Source organism: Lucilia sericata, unplaced genomic scaffold (assembly GCF_015586225.1).
Source record: "Lucilia sericata isolate MDLA Ls3-8-SP2 unplaced genomic scaffold, ASM1558622v1 Contig000202F_arrow, whole genome shotgun sequence".
Classification (NCBI taxonomy): Eukaryota; Metazoa; Arthropoda; class Insecta; order Diptera; family Calliphoridae; genus Lucilia; species Lucilia sericata.
Genome location: NW_023994230.1, coordinates 60,037 through 79,633, shown reverse-complemented (window position 1 = coordinate 79,633; position 19,597 = coordinate 60,037). Strand labels below are relative to the sequence as shown.

The following is a 19,597-nucleotide window of genomic DNA, read 5'->3' as shown; positions in this document are numbered from 1 at the left end:
TAGTCTAGTCTGTGGTCTAGTCTATAGTCTAGTCTATAGTCTAGTCTATAGTCTAGTCTATAGTCTAGTCTATAGTCTAGTCTATAGTCTAGTCTATAGTCTAGTCTATAGTCTAGTCTATAGTCTAGTCTATAGTCTAGTCTATAGTCTAGTCTATAGTCTAGTCTATAGTCTAGTCTATAGTCTAGTCTATAGTCTAGTCTATAGTCTAGTCTATAGTCTAGTCTATAGTAGTCTAGTCTATAGTCTAGTCTGTGGTCTAGTCTATAGTCTAGTCTATAGTCTAGTCTATGGTCTAGTCTATAGTCTAGTCTATAGTCTAGTCTATAGTCTAGTCTATAGTCTAGTCTATAGTCTAGTCTATAGTCTAGTCTATAGTCTAGTCTATAGTCTAGTCTATAGTCTAGTCTATAGTCTAGTCTATAGTCTAGTCTATAGTCTAGTATATAGTCTAGTCTATAGTCTAGTCTATAGTCTAGTCTATAGTCTAGTCTATTCTATATCTAGCGTGTAGTCTAGCCTATAGACTTGAATAAAGTCTAGACTACAGTATTGACCAAAGTCTAGTCCATAGTCTTGTATATAGTATAGTCTATGGTCTAGTCTATGGTCTAGTCTATGGTCTAGTCTATAGTCTAGTCTATAGTCTAGTCTATAGTCTAGTATATGTCTAGTCTATAGTCTAGTTAGTCTAGTCTATAGTCTAGTCTATAGTCTAGTCTATAGTCTAGTCTATAGTCTAGTCTATAGTCTAGTCTATAGTGTAGTTATAGTCTAGTCTATAGTCTAGTCTAGAGTCTATAGTCTATAGTCTAGTCTAAGTATAGTCTTATAGTCTAGTCTATAGTCTAGTCTATAGTCTAGTCTATAGTCTAGTCTATAGTCTAGTCTATAGTCTAGTCTATAGTCTAGTCTATAGTCTAGTCTATAGTCTAGTCTATAGTCTAGTCTATAGTCTAGTCTATAGTCTAGTCTATAGTCTAGTCTATAGTCTAGTCTATAGTCTAGTCTATAGTCTAGTCTATAGTCTAGTCTATAGTCTAGTCTATAGTCTAGTCTATAGTCTAGTCTATAGTCTAGTCTATAGTCTAGTCTATAGTCTAGTCTATAGTCTAGTCTATAGTCTAGTCTATAGTCTAGTCTATAGTCTAGTCTATAGTCTAGTCTATAGTCTAGTCTATAGTCTAGTCTATAGTCTAGTCTATAGTCTAGTCTATAGTCTAGTCTATAGTCTAGTCTATAGTCTAGTCTATAGTCTAGTCTATAGTCTAGTCTATAGTCTAGTCTATAGTCTAGTCTATAGTCTAGTCTATAGTCTAGTCTATAGTCTAGTCTATAGTCTAGTCTATAGTCTAGTCTATAGTCTAGTCTATAGTCTAGTCTATAGTCTAGTCTATAGTCTAGTCTATAGTCTAGTCTATAGTCTAGTCATAGTCTAGTCTATAGTCTAGTCATAGTCTAGTCTATAGTCTTAGTCTATAGTCTAGTATATAGTCTAGTCTATAGTCTAGTCCTCTAGTCTAGTCATAGTCTAGTCTATAGTCTAGTCTATAGTATAGTCTATATTCTAGTCTATAGTCTATATTCTAGTCTATAGTCTAGTCTATAGTCTAGTATATAGTCTATATATAGTCTATAGTCTAGTCTATAGTCTAGTCTATAGTCTATCTCTAGTTAGTCTATAGTCTAGTCTATAGTCTAGCTATAGCTAGTCTATAGTCTAGTCTATAGTCTAGTCTATAGTCTAGTCTATAGTCTAGTCTATAGTCTAGTCTATAGTCTAGTCTATAGTCTAGTCTATAGTTAGTCTATAGTCTAGTCTATAGTCTAGTCTATAGTCTAGTCTATAGTCTAGTCTATAGTCTAGTCTATAGTCTCTAGTCTATAGTCTAGTCTATAGTCTAGTCTATAGTCTAGTCTATAGTCTAGTCTATAGTCTAGTCTATAGTCTAGTCTATAGTCTAGTCTATAGTCTAGTCTATAGTCTAGTCTATAGTCTAGTCTATAGTCTAGTCTATAGTCTAGTCTATAGTCTAGTCTATAGTCTAGTCTAGTCTAGCTATAGTCTAGTCTATAGTCTAGTCTATAGTCTAGTCTATAGTCTAGTCTATAGTCTAGTCTATAGTCTAGTCTATAGTCTAGTCTATAGTCTAGTCTATAGTCTAGTCTATAGTCTAGTCTATAGTCTAGCCTAGTCTATTGTCTAGTCTTTAGTTTAGTCTATTGTCTAGTCTTTAGTCTAGTCTATAGTCTTGTCTATAGTCCAGTCTATGATCTAGTCTATAGTCTGTTAGGTATGCATTGACTCTTAGTCCAACTGCGGAATGTTAGCAGAAAATACAAGCAAAAATATAAAAATGTACAGGCCCTTTAAAAAGCACTACATTGTGAACATTTGTACATAGCATTTGTTTGCACAAAACATTTGCAACAAAAGTTTTTTTTTTCAACTCCGTATCTCTGTTTTTTTTCTAATTCCAAGGATCTCCTTTGTCTTAAAGTCTTATTTTCGATGAACAAACAGAATAGAAAAATAAAATATTTAACAGTCAAAGGAGCAACACCAAACAGCAGCAAATAAGAAAAGAATAAAGTAACCCAAGATTTCTTAACTTCTGCTATATAAGGAGTCCTTTTATTCTCTACGAATGAGTGTGTTTAGAAAATGTGTGCAGTACGTCCTTACAGTTTTCGTTTTTTCACCCAAAAAAAAAACCCAGAAGAAAAAACAAGCGGTACAAGTAGAGTAGAAAAGTTAAAATTTATGAGATTTCTCTCCTGATGCCACTTGATATTGTTTGAAACTTAATTTATGTGTAATTTTATGCTTCGTATGTTTGTATTTAAAATATTTTACTTCTTTTATTCGTTTCTTTTATAATTTTCATTTTAAACATTGGAGAGCAGCAAACAAAAAAGTGCTGAAATTTTAACTTGCCAAGCAAATCGATTAAATAATACTCTCCAGTGTATAAAGCAGTCAGTGAAAGATAAAAGCAAACATTTATTTATTCATTCATATTTTAAAACCTTAGTTTGTTCTATTCTCTGACTTTATATAAACTTATTGGAATGTAAGAAAATGGTTATATACTATTTATATTAGAAAAAAATGTAGTCGAATAGAAAATCATTTGATTTGCATATTAAAATTTGATTAAAATAAATTGTTTATTATGCATACAATTTACATTCATATTGAATTTATGTGCATTATTCATAAATTTTTCTTCAATTATGGCAGGGAGATGGAGAGAAAACACATAATTTTGCATAAAGATAATCGATGGCGTATGAGTATTTTTATTTACTATTAGGTATTAAATATTAAGTATACGTACTGGATAAAATGAACTACAAAGGAAAAATAAACAAAATAGGCTTCAATTCAAAATAATTTTTCTTTAAAAATTTACAAATTTTTTCTATAAAATAGACTTCGAATCCAACAAAGCTTTATATATGGAAGAAAGCTTTCTGTTTAAATTTATGTAAATATAATGTTTTGCTCGGGGGAGTTTTCCAGATTTTTCCTACCGAGCGCGTCCCCGGGTGGCGGATAGGGGGTGGTGATGGACCATCTGTCCTCTCCCAGCTTTAATTTCACTTAAGCTTAGGGAGGGCAGATTGTCCACCACCTGGGAATATTATATTCCCCGCGGACCAAAAAACTGGAAAAAAAAAAAAAACAAATATGGAAAATAAAAATGAAAAGATAAAAGTTACGGTGCAGGGCCTAAATAACCCAGTACCGGCGGCAAGTGTTGATCTACTCGCGAGTCACGTGTCGTCGTCATCCTGCAATCGTGAGCAGAATACTACTACGGAGGTGGGTACCTTGGCCTCCGTGGCGGACAATGCGTCAAGTGTACAGCATGCCGCTGGCAAAAATATAGGGGTGAAAGAGAAGGATGTACTCGGAGAGAGCTCTAAGCTACCTCAGCCTTTAAATATAGGTGAGGGTTCCGACTCTGAATCCTCAGATGATAATAAAAATAATACCATTATAGCAAATCCCAAAAAGGATGAAGTAGAGCAAATGGTGAAAGAGGTGAGTGATAGCATAGCTAAACTACCTATTACTAAGAAAAGACTTTCTGGAGCACAGAGGAGGAAGTTGAAAAAGATGCTTCAGGAAATCATAGTTAGTCAATCCCACGACACTCCAAAGGAAAAATCGGACTCTCTCACAAGATCTGAGGCAAAAAGGATCAGGTCTCCCGAGGAGTTGACAACTGAGAATAAACCTAAGAAGAAAAAGAGCTCCCCGTCTTCTAATACACAGTCGAAGCCAAGCCATACTTCACTCAAAGGAATCTCAAGTGAGAATCCTGCGAGTAAGGGTGACAACGCCAAGCCAGATATTCCGAAGACGAACACGTCGGCGAAATCAACCTCGAAGGTAAGGGAATCTCAAAAGAAGCCCCGAAAAACGAGGAAGGAGAAGCTAGACGGAGGAAAAGGAAAAGAGCCGCCATCTTACGCCAAAGTTGCCAGAAGTAGGCACCGGGACGATCTCTGCTATGCAGTTTACGATGCCGGTAATCCGACAGGCAAAATTCCAATAGACCAACAGAGTAAAATAGAAGACCTGGTCAACAATAAGATAGTGGACCATGCAATCGCTTCAAAGGGCAAACAACCAATAGAGAGCGAGAGCTGCGAGTTCAGCATGGGCGTGATGTTGATGAGGTTGGCATCTCACCAATGTGTTAGCACCCTAAAGAACTTGGTGGAAAGTATCCCTCCTCCCTGGGACGGCGCTAGGCTGGGACTGGCAAAGAAGAGCGAGCTTCCGGTGCTCCTAAAGTCCACTGTCTACATAAAAGGATGGGGCAGTAAACTGGCTAATGAACGTATACTGGAAATTCTTGGAGGTCAAAATGCTGAGCTGGCCGTGGAAAAATGGGATGTCTTTTACAGGAAAGAAGAACCTGAGGGAACTTTATTTGTAATAGGTATCGACCAGAAATCCATGGCTAGTCTTGCCAAGAATAAAGGAAGGGCTTACTTCGCCTCTAAATCTGTCATATTCAAAATTGGGAAGGTGCCGATTGGAAGGGCTGTTACAACAAGCCTCGAAAAGGACACTAAAAAACCTAAGACCACAGCATCAGTATCCACTACTGATAACGTTGAGGAGTCAAATCCTAAAATCGAGGAATTTACCATTAACTCGCCAGAAGAAAGTGTAGTTGCCCTTTCCAAAATTGGGAAGGCGCCGATTGAAAGGGCTGTCAAAACCGGCCCCGAGAAGGACACTAAAACACCTAAGACAGTACCCAAAGCATCATTAGCAAGTACTAGCAATGTTGAGGAGTCAAATCCTAAAAGCGAGGAGGAAATCACTCACCCGCCAGAAGACAGAACAGCAATGCTCTCCAGAATTGGGAATGTGTCTATTAAAAATATTGCTATTCCTATGCCTCATAAGGACACCGCAGTGCCATCAACAGTACTCACTGCATTAATAGCCACTTCAGGCTATCCGGAGGAGTCAAATCCAAAGAGCGAGGAGGTGACCACCAACTCGCTGGAAGACAGTTTAATGGATGACCATGATTGAGGTTATCCAAATAAACCTCCATCGGAGCGAGACAGCTACCAACGCTCTGATGGCTAAAATCAACACAGGTAAAATACATATAGCTTTAATCCAGGAACCTTGGACGATTCGCAACAAGGTTTCTGGATTAAATCACGTAAATTTCCAACTTTTCTACGCTGATACAGGATCTCGCCCGAGAACATGTATCTTATGTCACAAGAACTTATGTTTTCTCCTCTCAACAGGATTATCAACATCGGATGCAACGGTGCTGAAGCAAGGTCGTGGCAACATATTCCTTGCATCTATTTACCTGCCTTTCGATTCTCCGACACTACCACCAACGTCGGATCTGATGAAACTGGTTGAAGAGGCACAAAGGAAAAATAAGAAAATTGTAATAGGTTGTGATGCCAACTCGCATCATGTAGCTTGGGGTAGTACAAACACCAATCGCAGGGGACAAGCCCTCATGGATTTCTTTAATACTAAAGACTTGATAACATTGAACTTAGGTAATAAAGCTACCTTCGTCAATAGAATCAGAGAAGAAGTATTAGATATAACTATATGTTCAGAAGAGCTTATAAACGAAATTCAGGATTGGAGAGTTTCGGACGAGCACTCCTTTTCTGATCATCGGTACATAAGATTCAAAATACTAAGGCCACCACCAAAGCCGATAAAGTTTCGGAATAAGTCTAAAACTAATTGGACAATGTTCGGGACCTTACTAAAGAACCGTTTAGGTCAGGACACTTTTCAATGTCGAAATAAAGAGGATATAGATGCCAAAGTGGAAACGTTCACAAGTGCCCTGGTTGAATCGTTCGAGGACAGCTGCCCTCTGCGAGAGCGGAGATCTGCCCAGGAAAAACCCTGGGTAACTGGGGAGATCCGGAACCTTGGGAAGACTCTTCGCAAACTATTTAACCGGGCACGGCGTAAAAAGACCGCAGTATTCTGGGATGAGTATCGTAATAAACTTGGTGAATATAAGAAAATCGTTCGAAAAGCCAAACGAGACTCCTGGAAACTTTTCTGTGAACAGGTAGATAGCGTAAATGACGTATCGAAGATAAAAAAATTCCTATCCAAAACTCATGTCCAACCGGAATCTATGATCGATGACACGGGCAGGAGGCTTGAGGATATGGAGGAGACAATGAAACTCCTAATGGATTCTCATTTCCCACCCGGTATATCGAATAACATAGATGAACCGATATTGGAGGAAGGGGAGGGTAACAAGGAAATAGTTATTACAACTGACATGGTGAAAGGGGCAATCAAGAGCTTTGCTCCCTATAAAGCTGCAGGACCGGATGGAATTTTCCCGGCACTTTTGTAGATGGAGGCGGGACTGGTTTCCGTACATCTGTCACAGATATTCACTGCATGCTTAAAATTGGCATATACCCCAGTTAAATGGCAGGATGCAAGGGTAATATTTATACCCAAACCAGGGAAACCTAGCTATGCGACACCTAAGTCCTATCGACCGATAAGTCTTACGTCCTTCCTACTTAAAACCTTGGAACGGATAGTCGATAGCATGGTTAAAAGCAGCATACCATACAATGACCTTAAATATAAGCAGCATGCTTATGTAAAGGGACGATCGGTGGAAACCGCTTTAAATGAAGTTGTCCACTACATAGGTGAATCTTTCGATAGCAAACTGTATACACTGGCAGTATGCATTGACATCGAAGGCGCTTTCAATAACGTGCACACTGATACCCTTATCCAATCCCTAGACCAGTTTTATGTTGACCGGGTGCTCCGTAACTGGATCAACTACATGCTAAGGAACAGATGGATAAGCTGCGAGATGTACGATATAACTATCAGGAAAAAGGTATTTCGCGGTATACCACAGGGTGGCATTTTGTCACCTTTACTCTGGGTCACCACGATTAATAGCCTCCTAAGGACCCTAACCGAGAAAGGACTTAGACCTGTCTGCTATGCAGACGATGTCGTAATACTTTTAAAGGGAAAGGATCCAAATTACTTGTGTAGAAGAGCTGAGGAGGCTCTGAATACGGCCTTGAGCTGGGCTCAACCGAGAGGCCTCAATGTTAACCCGGCGAAGACGGAAATCTGTCTTTTCACAAGAAAGACAAAAATTTCTACATATACTGAACCTTGCTTCTTGGGCAAGAAGATACCGGTGACAGACAAAGTTAAGTACTTAGGTGTAATACTTGACCGGAAATTAAAATGGAGACACCACATAGAGGATAGGATCAACAAGGCACATCGGTGCTGGGCGATATGTAGGAGAACCATAGGCATGAAATGGGGTCTTAGTCCTACTATGACAAATTGGCTTTATAAAAGTGTAATTAGACCAATTCTAGCTTATGCTTCAATAATCTGGTGGACTGCTTTGGACAAAAAGTGTAATATCAAACTACTACAGGGAGTTCAGCGTACATGCTGCTTGGGTATAAGTGGTGCCATGTGTACTACTTCAACCAAGGCTCTGGAAACGTTGCTAGATATTCCACCCATTGAAACATATATAAGATATGAGGCGGCGCTTACAGCCGAACGGCTCTTTACTTTAGGCGAACTGGCCAAAAACGGTTATAGGACACGTCATCAATGTATACTGGACACATTGGAAGGTTATACACATTCATCGGACGTGCCTGATCGCATACCAGACACTGAATATGTCGGAAACTTTGAAACGCTAATCCCAGATAGAATGTCTTGGTCAAGCGGAACATTAGAGCAAATACCAGTAGGAATCCGTTGCTACACGGATGGCTCTAAATTAGGGGACAAAGTGGGTCTGGGGTTCTATATTGAAGACCCAGAAACAGAAATATACCACCGTTTACCTAATCATAACACAAGCTTCCAGGCAGAAGTACGAGCAATAACGGAATGTGTAAATTGGATTAGAATAAATATGGCGCCCACAGGGCTTAATATATTTACCGACAGCCAGAAGGCAATTTGTGCGATATCAGGTGATAGAATTAAATCTAAGACCGTATTGGATTGTAAGAAAACTTTAACTGAATACTCTCCCAGAGGTAAGGTTCACATCATATGGGTACCAGGCCACTCGGGAGTAATCGGCAACGAAAGGGCGAATGTAATAGCTTTAAAGGGAAGGGAGCTCGATGTAGTTAACCTGACAAACGCAAAACCATTCGACGCAACAAAAGCTGAATTAAAAATATGGATGAGAGAATCCCATAAGGCCTCTTGGAATAATGAAACGGTGGGTAGAACCACAAAGATTCTATGGGGTGACCCTGATGAGAGCAAGACAAGAAATCTTCTCAAAATGAGCAAGTCTGAGGTTAGTATGATGGTACGTATTCTAAGTGGACACACAGGATTACGAGCACATCTATACAAAATTGGACGTGCGAATTCAGACGAATGTAGAGCATGTGGAGAGGACAGTGAAACTCTGGAGCACTTTCTTTGCCATTGTCAGGCATTCGTCGAAGTTAGATCCAAGTATCTTGGAAGTGATGTTATTCCGGAAATAACATTCTTAACCAACACCGATTGGAAGATTCTTAGGAATTACGTCCAGGAAACTGAGTTTCTGAACATTCAGTAAACAATTTTTTTTTTTTTTTTTTTTTTTCTTGAATTGGAGCGCACAACAGGCCCGATAGTGGCCTAGGTGTATTTCTTCGGATTTGATGTAGTATACATCCTCCTATCAACCTAACCTAATGTTTTGAACAAACCATTTTTCTTTATGCAATATTTTTTTTTTACTTTTTAATATTTTTTGATAAAACTTTATCAGAAAGCTTTATTTTAAAGTTCATTCAACTTTATTTAAAAGAAGCTTTTTATTTTACAGGAAATTTCTAAAAATTTTTTTGATATAGCTTAAGCTTTATCATTTTTTTACATGTTTAACAAAGCTTTATATAGAAGAAAGCTTTTTATTTATAGAAAAATAACAATGAAGCTTTCTACAAATATAAAATCTTAGACGAAGTATGGAATATTTTGAAATAACATTTAAAGATCAAATTCAACAATTTTTTCTATTTTTATAAAATTTTAAACAAAGCTTCGTATCCTAAAAAGCTTTCCATTTATGGGAAATTTATAGGACATTTTTAATAAAAGTTACTATTTGAAGAAAATTAAAAAGAAATATTTTATTTTTTTTAATTTTGACAAAGCTTTCTAAAATAAAAAAAAAATTGGAAAGCTTTCTATTTATAAAGAAATTTCGAAAAAAGCTTTTTTTAATAAACAATTTTTGAACAAACCTTTTCATTTTAGAGACACTTCGCGATTTTTTTTTTATTATTGTTTTTAATTTTTACATAAAACTTTATTCTCTTTATGATATTTTGGACAAAGCTTTATAAAATTAGAAAATGTTTAACAAAGCTTTCTATTTAAAGAAAATTTGTTAAAAAACGCTTTGTATAAAAATAACATCTCGAACAAAGCTTTATAGAATATTTTGAAAAAAGCATTCAATTTAGAGAAAAAATGGAAAAAACTTTATATTTTCATAAAAGCTTCATATAAGTAGAATGTTTTGAATAGAGCTTTTTAATTATAGAAAATATCTTAAAAAAAAACTTTATATTTATATGAAAATTTGTGATAAAACATTCTTTGGATAAAGCTTTGTGCCATTTATGACAAAGCTTTATTTAAATAGAAAAATTTTTAATAACGCTTTCTATGTGTAGAATATTTTTAAAAAAGCTTTTGTATATATAGATCATTTTTTTAAAATATTTAAAGAAAAAACTTTTTATTTTTTATAAAATTTTTTTTTCAAGAGCTTTGCTCCCTATAAAGCTGCAGGGCCGGATGGATTGCTAGATATTCCACCCATTGAAACATATATAAGATATGAGGCGGCGCTTACAGCCGAACGGCTCTTTACTTTAGGCTAACTGGCCAAAAACGGTTATAGGACACGTCATCAATGTATACTGGACACATTGGAAGGTTATACACATTCATCGGACGTGCCTGATCGCATACCAGACACTGAATATGTCGGAAACTTTGAAACGCTAATCCCAGATAGAATGTCTTGGTCAAGCGGAACATTAGAGCAAATACCAGTAGGAATCCGTTGCTACACGGATGGCTCTAAATTAGGGGACAAAGTGGGCCTGGGGTTCTATATTGAAGACCCAGAAACAGAAATATACCACCGTTTACCTAATCATAACACAAGCTTCCAGGCAGAAGTACGAGCAATAACGGAATGTATAAATTGGATTAGAATAAATATGGCGCCCACAGGGCTTAATATATTTACCGACAGCCAGAAGGCAATTTGTGCGATATCAGGTGATAGAATTAAATCTAAGACCGTATTGGATTGTAAGAAAGCTTTAACTGAATACTCTCCCAGAGGTAAGGTTCACATCATATGGGTACCAGGCCACTCGGGAGTAGTCGGCAACGAAAGGGCGAATGTAATAGCTTTAAAGGGAAGGGAGCTCGATGTAGTTAACCTGACAAACGCAAAACCATTCGACGCAACAAAAGCTGAATTAAAAATATGGATGAGAGAATCCCATAAGGCCTCTTGGAATAATGAAACGGTGGGTAGAACCACAAAGATTCTATGGGGTGACCCTGATGAGAGCAAGACGAGAAATCTTCTCAAAATGAGCAAGTCTGAGGTTAGTATGATGGTACGTATTCTCAGTGGACACACAGGATTACGAGCACATCTATACAAAATTGTGGAGAGGACAGTGAAACTCTGGAGCACTTTCTTTGCCATTGTCAGGCATTCGCCGAAGTTAGATCCAAGTATCTTGGAAGTGATGTTATTCCGGAAATAACATTCTTAACCAACACCGATTGGAAGATTCTTAGGAATTACGTCCAGGAAACTCAGTTTCTGAACATGGAAAAATAATACATTCAGTGAACAATTTTTTTTTTCTTGAATTGGAGCGCACAACAGGCCCGATAGTGGCCTAGGTGTATTTCTTCGGATTTGATGTAGTATACATCCTCCTATCAACCTAACCTAACCTTATAAAATTTTAAACAAAGCTTCATATAAAAGTAATATTTCGAACAAAGCTTTTTTATATTATAGAAAATATCTTAAAAAGCTTTTCATTTATATGAAAATTTTTAATAAAACAAAGTTTCACAAAGCATTTTTAATTATATAAAATATCTTAAAAAGCTTTTTTTTATTATAGAAAATATCTTAAAAAGCATTCCATGCTTTTCCAATATGAAAATTTTTAATATTTTTAATTATATAAAATATCTTAAAAAGCTTTTTTTGATTATAGAAAATATCTTAAAAAGCTTTCCATGCTTTTCCAATATGAAAATTTTTAATAAAACTTTCTATTTGAAGACACTTTACCATTTCCTTATTATTCGAATTTTTTGCATAAAGCTTTATTCCATTTTTTAAAAAAAGCATAAAATTTGTTTAAATTTTTGACAAAGCTTTATTTATTTTGAAAAAAAAAAAATGCTTTGTAGAAAACTTTATAGATGATTGTGAATGCTATTTATAGAAAATTAAAAAAAAAAAACTTTGTTTAAATAGAGCTTTGTAGAATATAATGAAAAAAGCTCAAATTTTACAGAAAAAAACCGACAAAATTTTCTATTTTTATAGAAACTTTAATGAACCTTCATATAAATAGAATATTTTTATAAGAGCTTTCCTACTTAAAAAGCTTTCTATTTATAGGATATTTAAAATAAAACGTTATATTTAGAGATACTTTTTTTATCAGACATTTTTTGATAAAACTTTACTGTGTAAATGAAATTATTGACAAAGCTTTATTCGAACTATTATTAATTTTCGAAAAAAGCTTTGTGTAAATAGATCATTTTGGACAAAGCTTTATAGAATGTTTTTAATGCTTTCTATTCATAGAAAAATTTCGTGGAAAGCTTTTTATAAATAGAGCTTTATAAAATATATTGAAAAAAGCTTTAAAGAAATCTTCACATAAATAGAATATTTTAAATAGAGCTTATTTTATTAAAAAGCTTTCAATTTATAAGAAATCTGTAATAAACTTTCTATTTAAAAATACTTTTTTTATTGGACATTTTTGCATAGAGCTTATTTCAGTTTGTGAAGTTTTTGACAAAGCTTTATTTATATGAAACAGTTTAGAAATAAAATTTTGTGTAAATAGCTCATTTAGGACAAAGATTAAGAGAATATTTTCAATTTAGCGAAAAAAAATCTTGTCTTTTTTTTATTTTTATAAACTTTGAACAAAGCTTTATATAAATAGAATATTTTGATTAGAGCTTTCTTTAAATTTTTAAGAAATGTTCAACAAAACTTTCTATATTGAGACAATTATTGGGTAAAGCTTTATTTTTGGGTAAGCTTCGTTTCATGTCATTCAAAGCTTTCTATAAATAGCTAATTTATTAGTAGAGCTTTCTATTTATGGAAAAAATTCAACAAAACTTTCTTTTTATAAAAAAAAATTAAGCAAAGCTTTCTTTAATTAAAAATTTTTGGCCAAAGCTTTTGGGATAAAAATAAATTTTTAATAAATTAATCAATAAAAAAGCTTTTATATATTTTTTCTAATTCATTCATTTATCAGCAGAAATAACATAATTTTTTGTTATATTCTTTAACCTTAATTTTAGTTTAAGTTTTTTTTTTTTTGTTTGCCTTTTTAAACTTTTTTACAAAATACATAATATGTGGTAATAAATATTTGTCTGCTTTATATTTTTCTTTTTTTCTTCCATTGCAGAATCTATTTCCACGTTTATTTGAAACGACACCCGCTGGCATATCACGCAAACAGTTTCAACATTTTGGACAATTGATAACTTCCGGTAAAACTTTTTCACCTCATCCACGTCATCCTCAGCATCATCGTCATCATCATTATCATCATCATCGCCAGCAACAACATTATAATATTATTGTTTGCTGCACGTTCATGCTACATTGTAATACCTATAGTATTATTACTTCCTTTTCTACTCTTTACAATTCTTCTTTCTTCTTTCCATTTCTAACCAAATATTTTAAATTTATAACGTTTTTTTTTTTTTGGTTTATTTTGTCTACAGGAAAATTTCAACAGTTTGATTATAAATCGAAAAGTGAAAATTTACGTCGTTACAAAAGTAAAACACCACCCGAATATAATTTACGTAATGTACGTGTACCGATGCAGTTATTTTATGGGAATCGTGATTTGTTGATGGCTAAACAGGTGAGAGTAGATTGATATATAACTACCTATATAACTATTAGGTTTCTCCCGAATAATGAGGAGCTTAAATGAAAATGCATCACAATGAAACGAAATTTTCGACAAAGCTTTATATTTTAAGAAAATTTTTCACAAAGCTTTTAGCTTATAGAACAATTTCGAATAAACTTTCTTAGTATTTAAGGAAAGTTGTCAGCAAAGCTTTTCATTTAAAGAAAATGTTGTTCAAAGTTTTCCATTTAAGAAGTATTTTCGTTAAAGCTTTACATTTATAGCATATCCTCGATTACCATTCTACTATATCTCTACAAAGCTTTGTTCACAATTTGTTCATTCATTCATTTATTTAAAAAGCTTCCTTTGAATTTCATAAATTTGAAGAAGTCTAATATTTCTTACAAACTCCTAACATTCGTACACGTTCCAAAAAAAAGAGAATTACCAAGATTTTCCATTGGGTCTAGTTAGTACTACGGGTATAAATGCTTGTCGGATAGTTAGTCATTCTGTGTTTGAAGGTGTAACATATCAGTAGTTTGTTATGTTTAGAAATGTCTATACAGGGACATCCAAACATACACTGACTAATGATAACCCCATAAACATTTTAGTTTAAAATAAATTAAAAAAAAATCACTTTTTCCAAAAAACTTTTAATTGAATTTTCTCTTTATAGAAAATATTAACAAATTAAAATGATTTTTGCAAAAGCTTTCTATTTATATAAAATTTTCACAAAAGCTTTTGATAAATAAAAAAAGCTTAATATTTTTACACAAATTTTGATCAATGCTTTATATTTATAAAAACCTTAGAAAATCTTTTTAGAAAACACATATTCAACAAAACTTGTCATTAGATAAAATTTTCGATAAACCTTTTTACTTACAGAAATTTTTAGAAAAAAGTTTTCTATATACATACATATATACAATTTAGCATAAAGCTTTTTATTAACAGAAAATATTGAAAAAAAAATTTTCTAATTATACAAAATTTTCAAAAATGCTTTCTATTTGTAAACAATTTTTGAAAGTTTTCTAGTTTTCGACCAAGTTTTTTTAGATATTTTTATATTTTCTGTTTTCTGGGACTTTCTCTTACTTTAGCTTTAACATTTATAAATATCAACTGATGATTGCTGTCAGGTTTGGTGGTTCGTGCTTTTTTGTTTCAGTTGTTTTTCTTTCTCTTGGTTTGCCAGTCCGTCATGTTTAATGTAAAGTGTGCATCAATTGTTGTTGTTGTACAACCATCTATGTACGTGGCTTTGTTTCTTAGGTGAACAAATAAATGTTTAAAACGTTCAACATGTTATGATTTCTTATTTATTTTGAATGCCCTACATTTCGAGTAGGTAACAATAGGCAAGACCACATGAATGATTTTTCAATGTGGACTTTTTCACGCCTATTTATGCTATAGATTGGACTATAGGCTAGACTATAGACTAGACTATAGACTAGACTATAGACTAGACTATAGACTAGACTATAGACTAGACTATAGACAAGACTATAGACTAGACTATAGACTAGACTATAGACTAGACTATAGACTAGACCAACGGTTCCCAAATGGGGGTCCGCGGACCCCAAGTGGTCCGTAGTAAAATCCTAGGGGGTCCGCGAAGACGAACGAAAAAAACATGAATAAACAATATTCTTTTATATGTATGTACAAATATCTCCAATTTTTGTGCAATAATCCTAAATTTTTTGGTGACTTTTTGAATTTTATTTTTTCGGTTGTTTATCAGGAAGAAGCTAGGCCGTACAAATTTATTGTATAACTTTTATAAAGTAAAGTATTGCGTGATTTGTAATTTTTATTTCCTGTATATGTACTGAAATAATGGTTTTTATTTCAGACAAATAATACTCTGCCTTACAATTAAATTAATTCCGGAGTATGAAGTTCAATTCAAAGACAAGCTTATTATAGATTTAAGTTTATCAAATTGTAAGCAAAAGTGGTCTTGTTTGAAAGGACTAAAATTATATATTTTCAAAACAGAGGTGACTCTTTAAGTAAAATAATTCGTTGGTATTTTAAAATTCAAATTTAAGTTCCAAATTCACAGTACTTTAACAAAGAGTTCAAATCATATATTAAGCGGATAACGCATTCCGCAACAACATAGAAGAAGTCCAACTATCTTATATTATTTTCCCGAAAACTTAGCTCACTTACTCAGTTCACCCTTTGCAATCGCAACAAATTTTTATAACGTGACTTCTTAAGCACATGTGACAATATTTGATATTGATATTTTCGCTACCTTGAAGAAAAATGAACATGAAAGATCTCACGATCATAAAATGAAACATCATGTTAACATATCAACAAAGAAGTCATTCTATCTTCAAAACATGCAATTGAAAACCTATCTGAAATATTATATATTCTCAATGTACGGGAATATTTTATAGATATGACATCTCTACATTTATTAGACCTAGGGATTAATGGACTAGGTCAATTTTCGAATGGACAATTATTTAGAACAATAGAATATCAAATATGTATGGGGGTCCGCGAAATTAAATAAGTTCTTCAAGGGGTCCGCAAAGTAAAAATCGGTGGGAACCGCTGGACTAGACTATAGACTAGACTATAGACTAGACTATAGACTAGACTATAGACTAGACTATAGACTAGACTATAGACTAGACTATAGACTAGACTATAGACTAGACTATAGACTAGACTATAGACTAGACTATAGACTAGACTATAGACTAGACTATAGACTAGACTATAGACTAGACTATAGACTAGACTATAGACTAGACTATAGACTAGACTATAGACTAGACTATAGACTAGACTATAGACTAGACTAGACTAGACTATAGACTAGACTATAGACTAGACTATAGACTAGACTATAGACTAGACTATAGACTAGACTATAGACTAGACTATAGACTAGACTATAGACTAGACTATAGACTAGACTATAGACTAGACTATAGACTAGACTATAGACTAGACTATAGACTAGACTATAGACTAGACTATAGACTAGACTATAGACTAGACTATAGACTAGACTATAGACTAGACTATAGACTAGACTAGACTAGACTATAGACTAGACTATAGACTAGACTATAGACTAGACTATAGACTAGACTATAGACTAGACTATAGACTAGACTATAGACTAGACTATAGACTAGACTATAGACTAGACTATAGACTAGACTACTAGACTATAGACTAGACTATAGACTAGACTATAGACTAGACTATAGACTAGACTATAGACTAGACTATAGACTAGACTAGACTAGACTTGAACAATATTTTTCCTAAGTGTATTGGATTTGCAATTTTGTGTACAATCATATACAATATCCATTATTTACCAGTTGACTTTGGTTATGTACAAAATACATTTCACATTTATATTGTAAATAATATAAATATAACACACATACACTTGCATATGTACAATGTATATACCCTGCCAACAATTTCTATCCAAATTGTAACCATAACGTTACAGCTTAATGTTTAAAACAATCTAATTTGATATAATCTGAGTGAATGAAAAGTGACCCCGTTCGGAAGAAACTGTTCCGCCTGTTTAATACTTACTTGATGTGCCCATTTCGTTTCAGTTTCAAGTCACTTTTTTATAACATAAAATTTCCTAAATGTAGTAAATTTCCAGTTTTGCCATAACAATAGAGAAGCTGGAAAGTGTTATGATTTTATACTCTTTTATGTTATAAAAGCGACTTTATAATAATTTTTTTTTATTTCTTCTTTATTATACTGTTTTGCACTCACTAATCTCTCACTGATGCTTATTTTATATTAAACTATGTTTTAGATATATTAAATTTTAAATTAACTCAATTTATTACAAAATCTAAAGTTCACAATATATCACACAACTGATCACAATGAAATAAATATATTTACTGAAATGTGAAAACACTTTTCCTTCTGAATTTTGAGAGCAAGAATGATTCTGCATTAAACTATCTTCTTAGTGTATTAAAAAGTGTTAGTTTTTGAAATTTTTATTCTATCTACTTATTATCATTTAATCTTGCTTTTGGTATATTAAAACGCACTAAAATTTAACAAAATTATGATCAAAATTAGAAAGTACTGTATTTTGTTTTTGTAATTTTTTTAACTTAGTACTAAGGAACATAAAATTGAGCCTTTAAAGTGACTATTCAGTTCATGTATCCAAAATTAAACTCAAATTTGCTGGCAGGGTATGTACCTAATGTGTGTATATTAAATTTTATTTATCTTCATCTCATAATACGCACCTTTAGCTAATGTGGTGGTGTAATGTGGTATAAATTTACACGCCACAGTGGTATGATAGACATATAAAGTCTTAAAAATAATGAACTCAAGCAGCAAAAAGGTTTTATTGCTTAATTTTTGCAATCGCACCCACTGTTATGTTGTATTTCCTTTAAATCATTTAATGTGAGTGTTACACGTCTTATGAATAATAATGTCTTTCAAAATTCATCATACGTCATGTGTGCTTTTTCATTTTATAAATTTTATTAATTTCTCAAGAAATATGTTACAAATTTTGAAATATTTATGACTTTGCACAGACATTATGGGAGATTTATCTCTTTAGTCAAACTCTAAAAAAAATAACGGGGGTAAAATGAGTTTATGAATTAAGTCTTTTAGCAAATTGTTATACTTCCATTTTACAATTGTGAGAAATGACAAAGAGTAAAGTTATTTTTGTGTATTCTGCTCATTTTTGAACTTTAATACAAGCAAGGACTATATTTAAAGCAAAAGGTGAAGTAAATATTAGAAAATAGTGGATTCAACAGACTTATATCGTTCTGAGAATACAGTAATCTGTATAAAAAAGATCTCTGAGAAATCTTTAGTATTACAGCTCTTTTCTAAACTAATTGCTTTTTTCTTTTTATTTCATTTTACTGACACAAATTTTCTCTCCATTTCACAGGACATTAAGAAGTCCTTTCTTAACTTATAACTTTTTTCTTTTTATTTCTTTCTACAGGCACAAATATTAATTGGAGTTTTCTCTGCATTTTACAGGATATTCAAATCCTTTCTTAATATATAACTTTTTTGTTTTTATTTCATTTTACTGGCTTAAATATATTTGAAGTTTTCTCACTCCATTTTACAGGACGTAAAAAAGTCCTTTCTTAATTTATAACTTTTTTCTTTTTATTTCATTCTACTGGCCGAAATATTAATTGAAGTTTTTTTTTTTTTCATCTATTTCACAGGATGTTTATCGATTGGCGAATAAATTGAAAAATACTCATTATTCATTACATGAAATACGAGGATTCAATCATATTGATTTGTTATACTCTACAGAAGCACCACGCTTAATCTATAAGCAAATACTACAGGAGCTTAAGAAATTCTACAAATAAAAACAAAAACAGAAAATTTTAAAATAAAACTATAAACCAAATATTAAATTAAACTTACCAATTAAGTAATGATCGAAGAAGATTGGCCAGAGAATAAAGAAATGAAATACATATTAAATACATTTATTCTTATATAAACATATTGTTTTATATTTAACATTTACCAATTAAATAAATTAATAGTAAGGTTGTCTTGAATCGATAATTGGAAGTTTTTGATATGATTTTTTTTTTTTTTTTGTTTTATAAATGAATTTCATTTCTCTTAACTTTGTTCATTATATTTTGCTGTTATATAAATATGTATTAATTATATGTTTAGATTTAAATTACAATTTTTAGAGATTAATTAATATTAAAGTTGTTGTTGTTGTTGAATTGTTTAAATGTTTTTTAGCACATTTCATTACACA

The 19,597-nt window shown here is 32.8% G+C and overlaps 1 protein-coding gene across 1 annotated transcript in view; it reads left to right on the top strand.

Annotated features, from left to right (window-relative positions):
• The window catches only part of LOC119601961 (lipase 3), a 51,615-nt gene extending 32,229 nt beyond the window's left edge, over positions 1–19,386 (top strand). The window contains 3 exon segments of the mRNA XM_037953268.1: positions 13,294–13,378; positions 13,619–13,764; positions 19,032–19,386. Coding sequence (XP_037809196.1) covers positions 13,294–13,378; positions 13,619–13,764; positions 19,032–19,184 — 384 coding nt within the window. The 3' untranslated portion in view covers positions 19,185–19,386.
• The last annotated feature ends 211 nt before the right edge of the window (positions 19,387–19,597 follow it).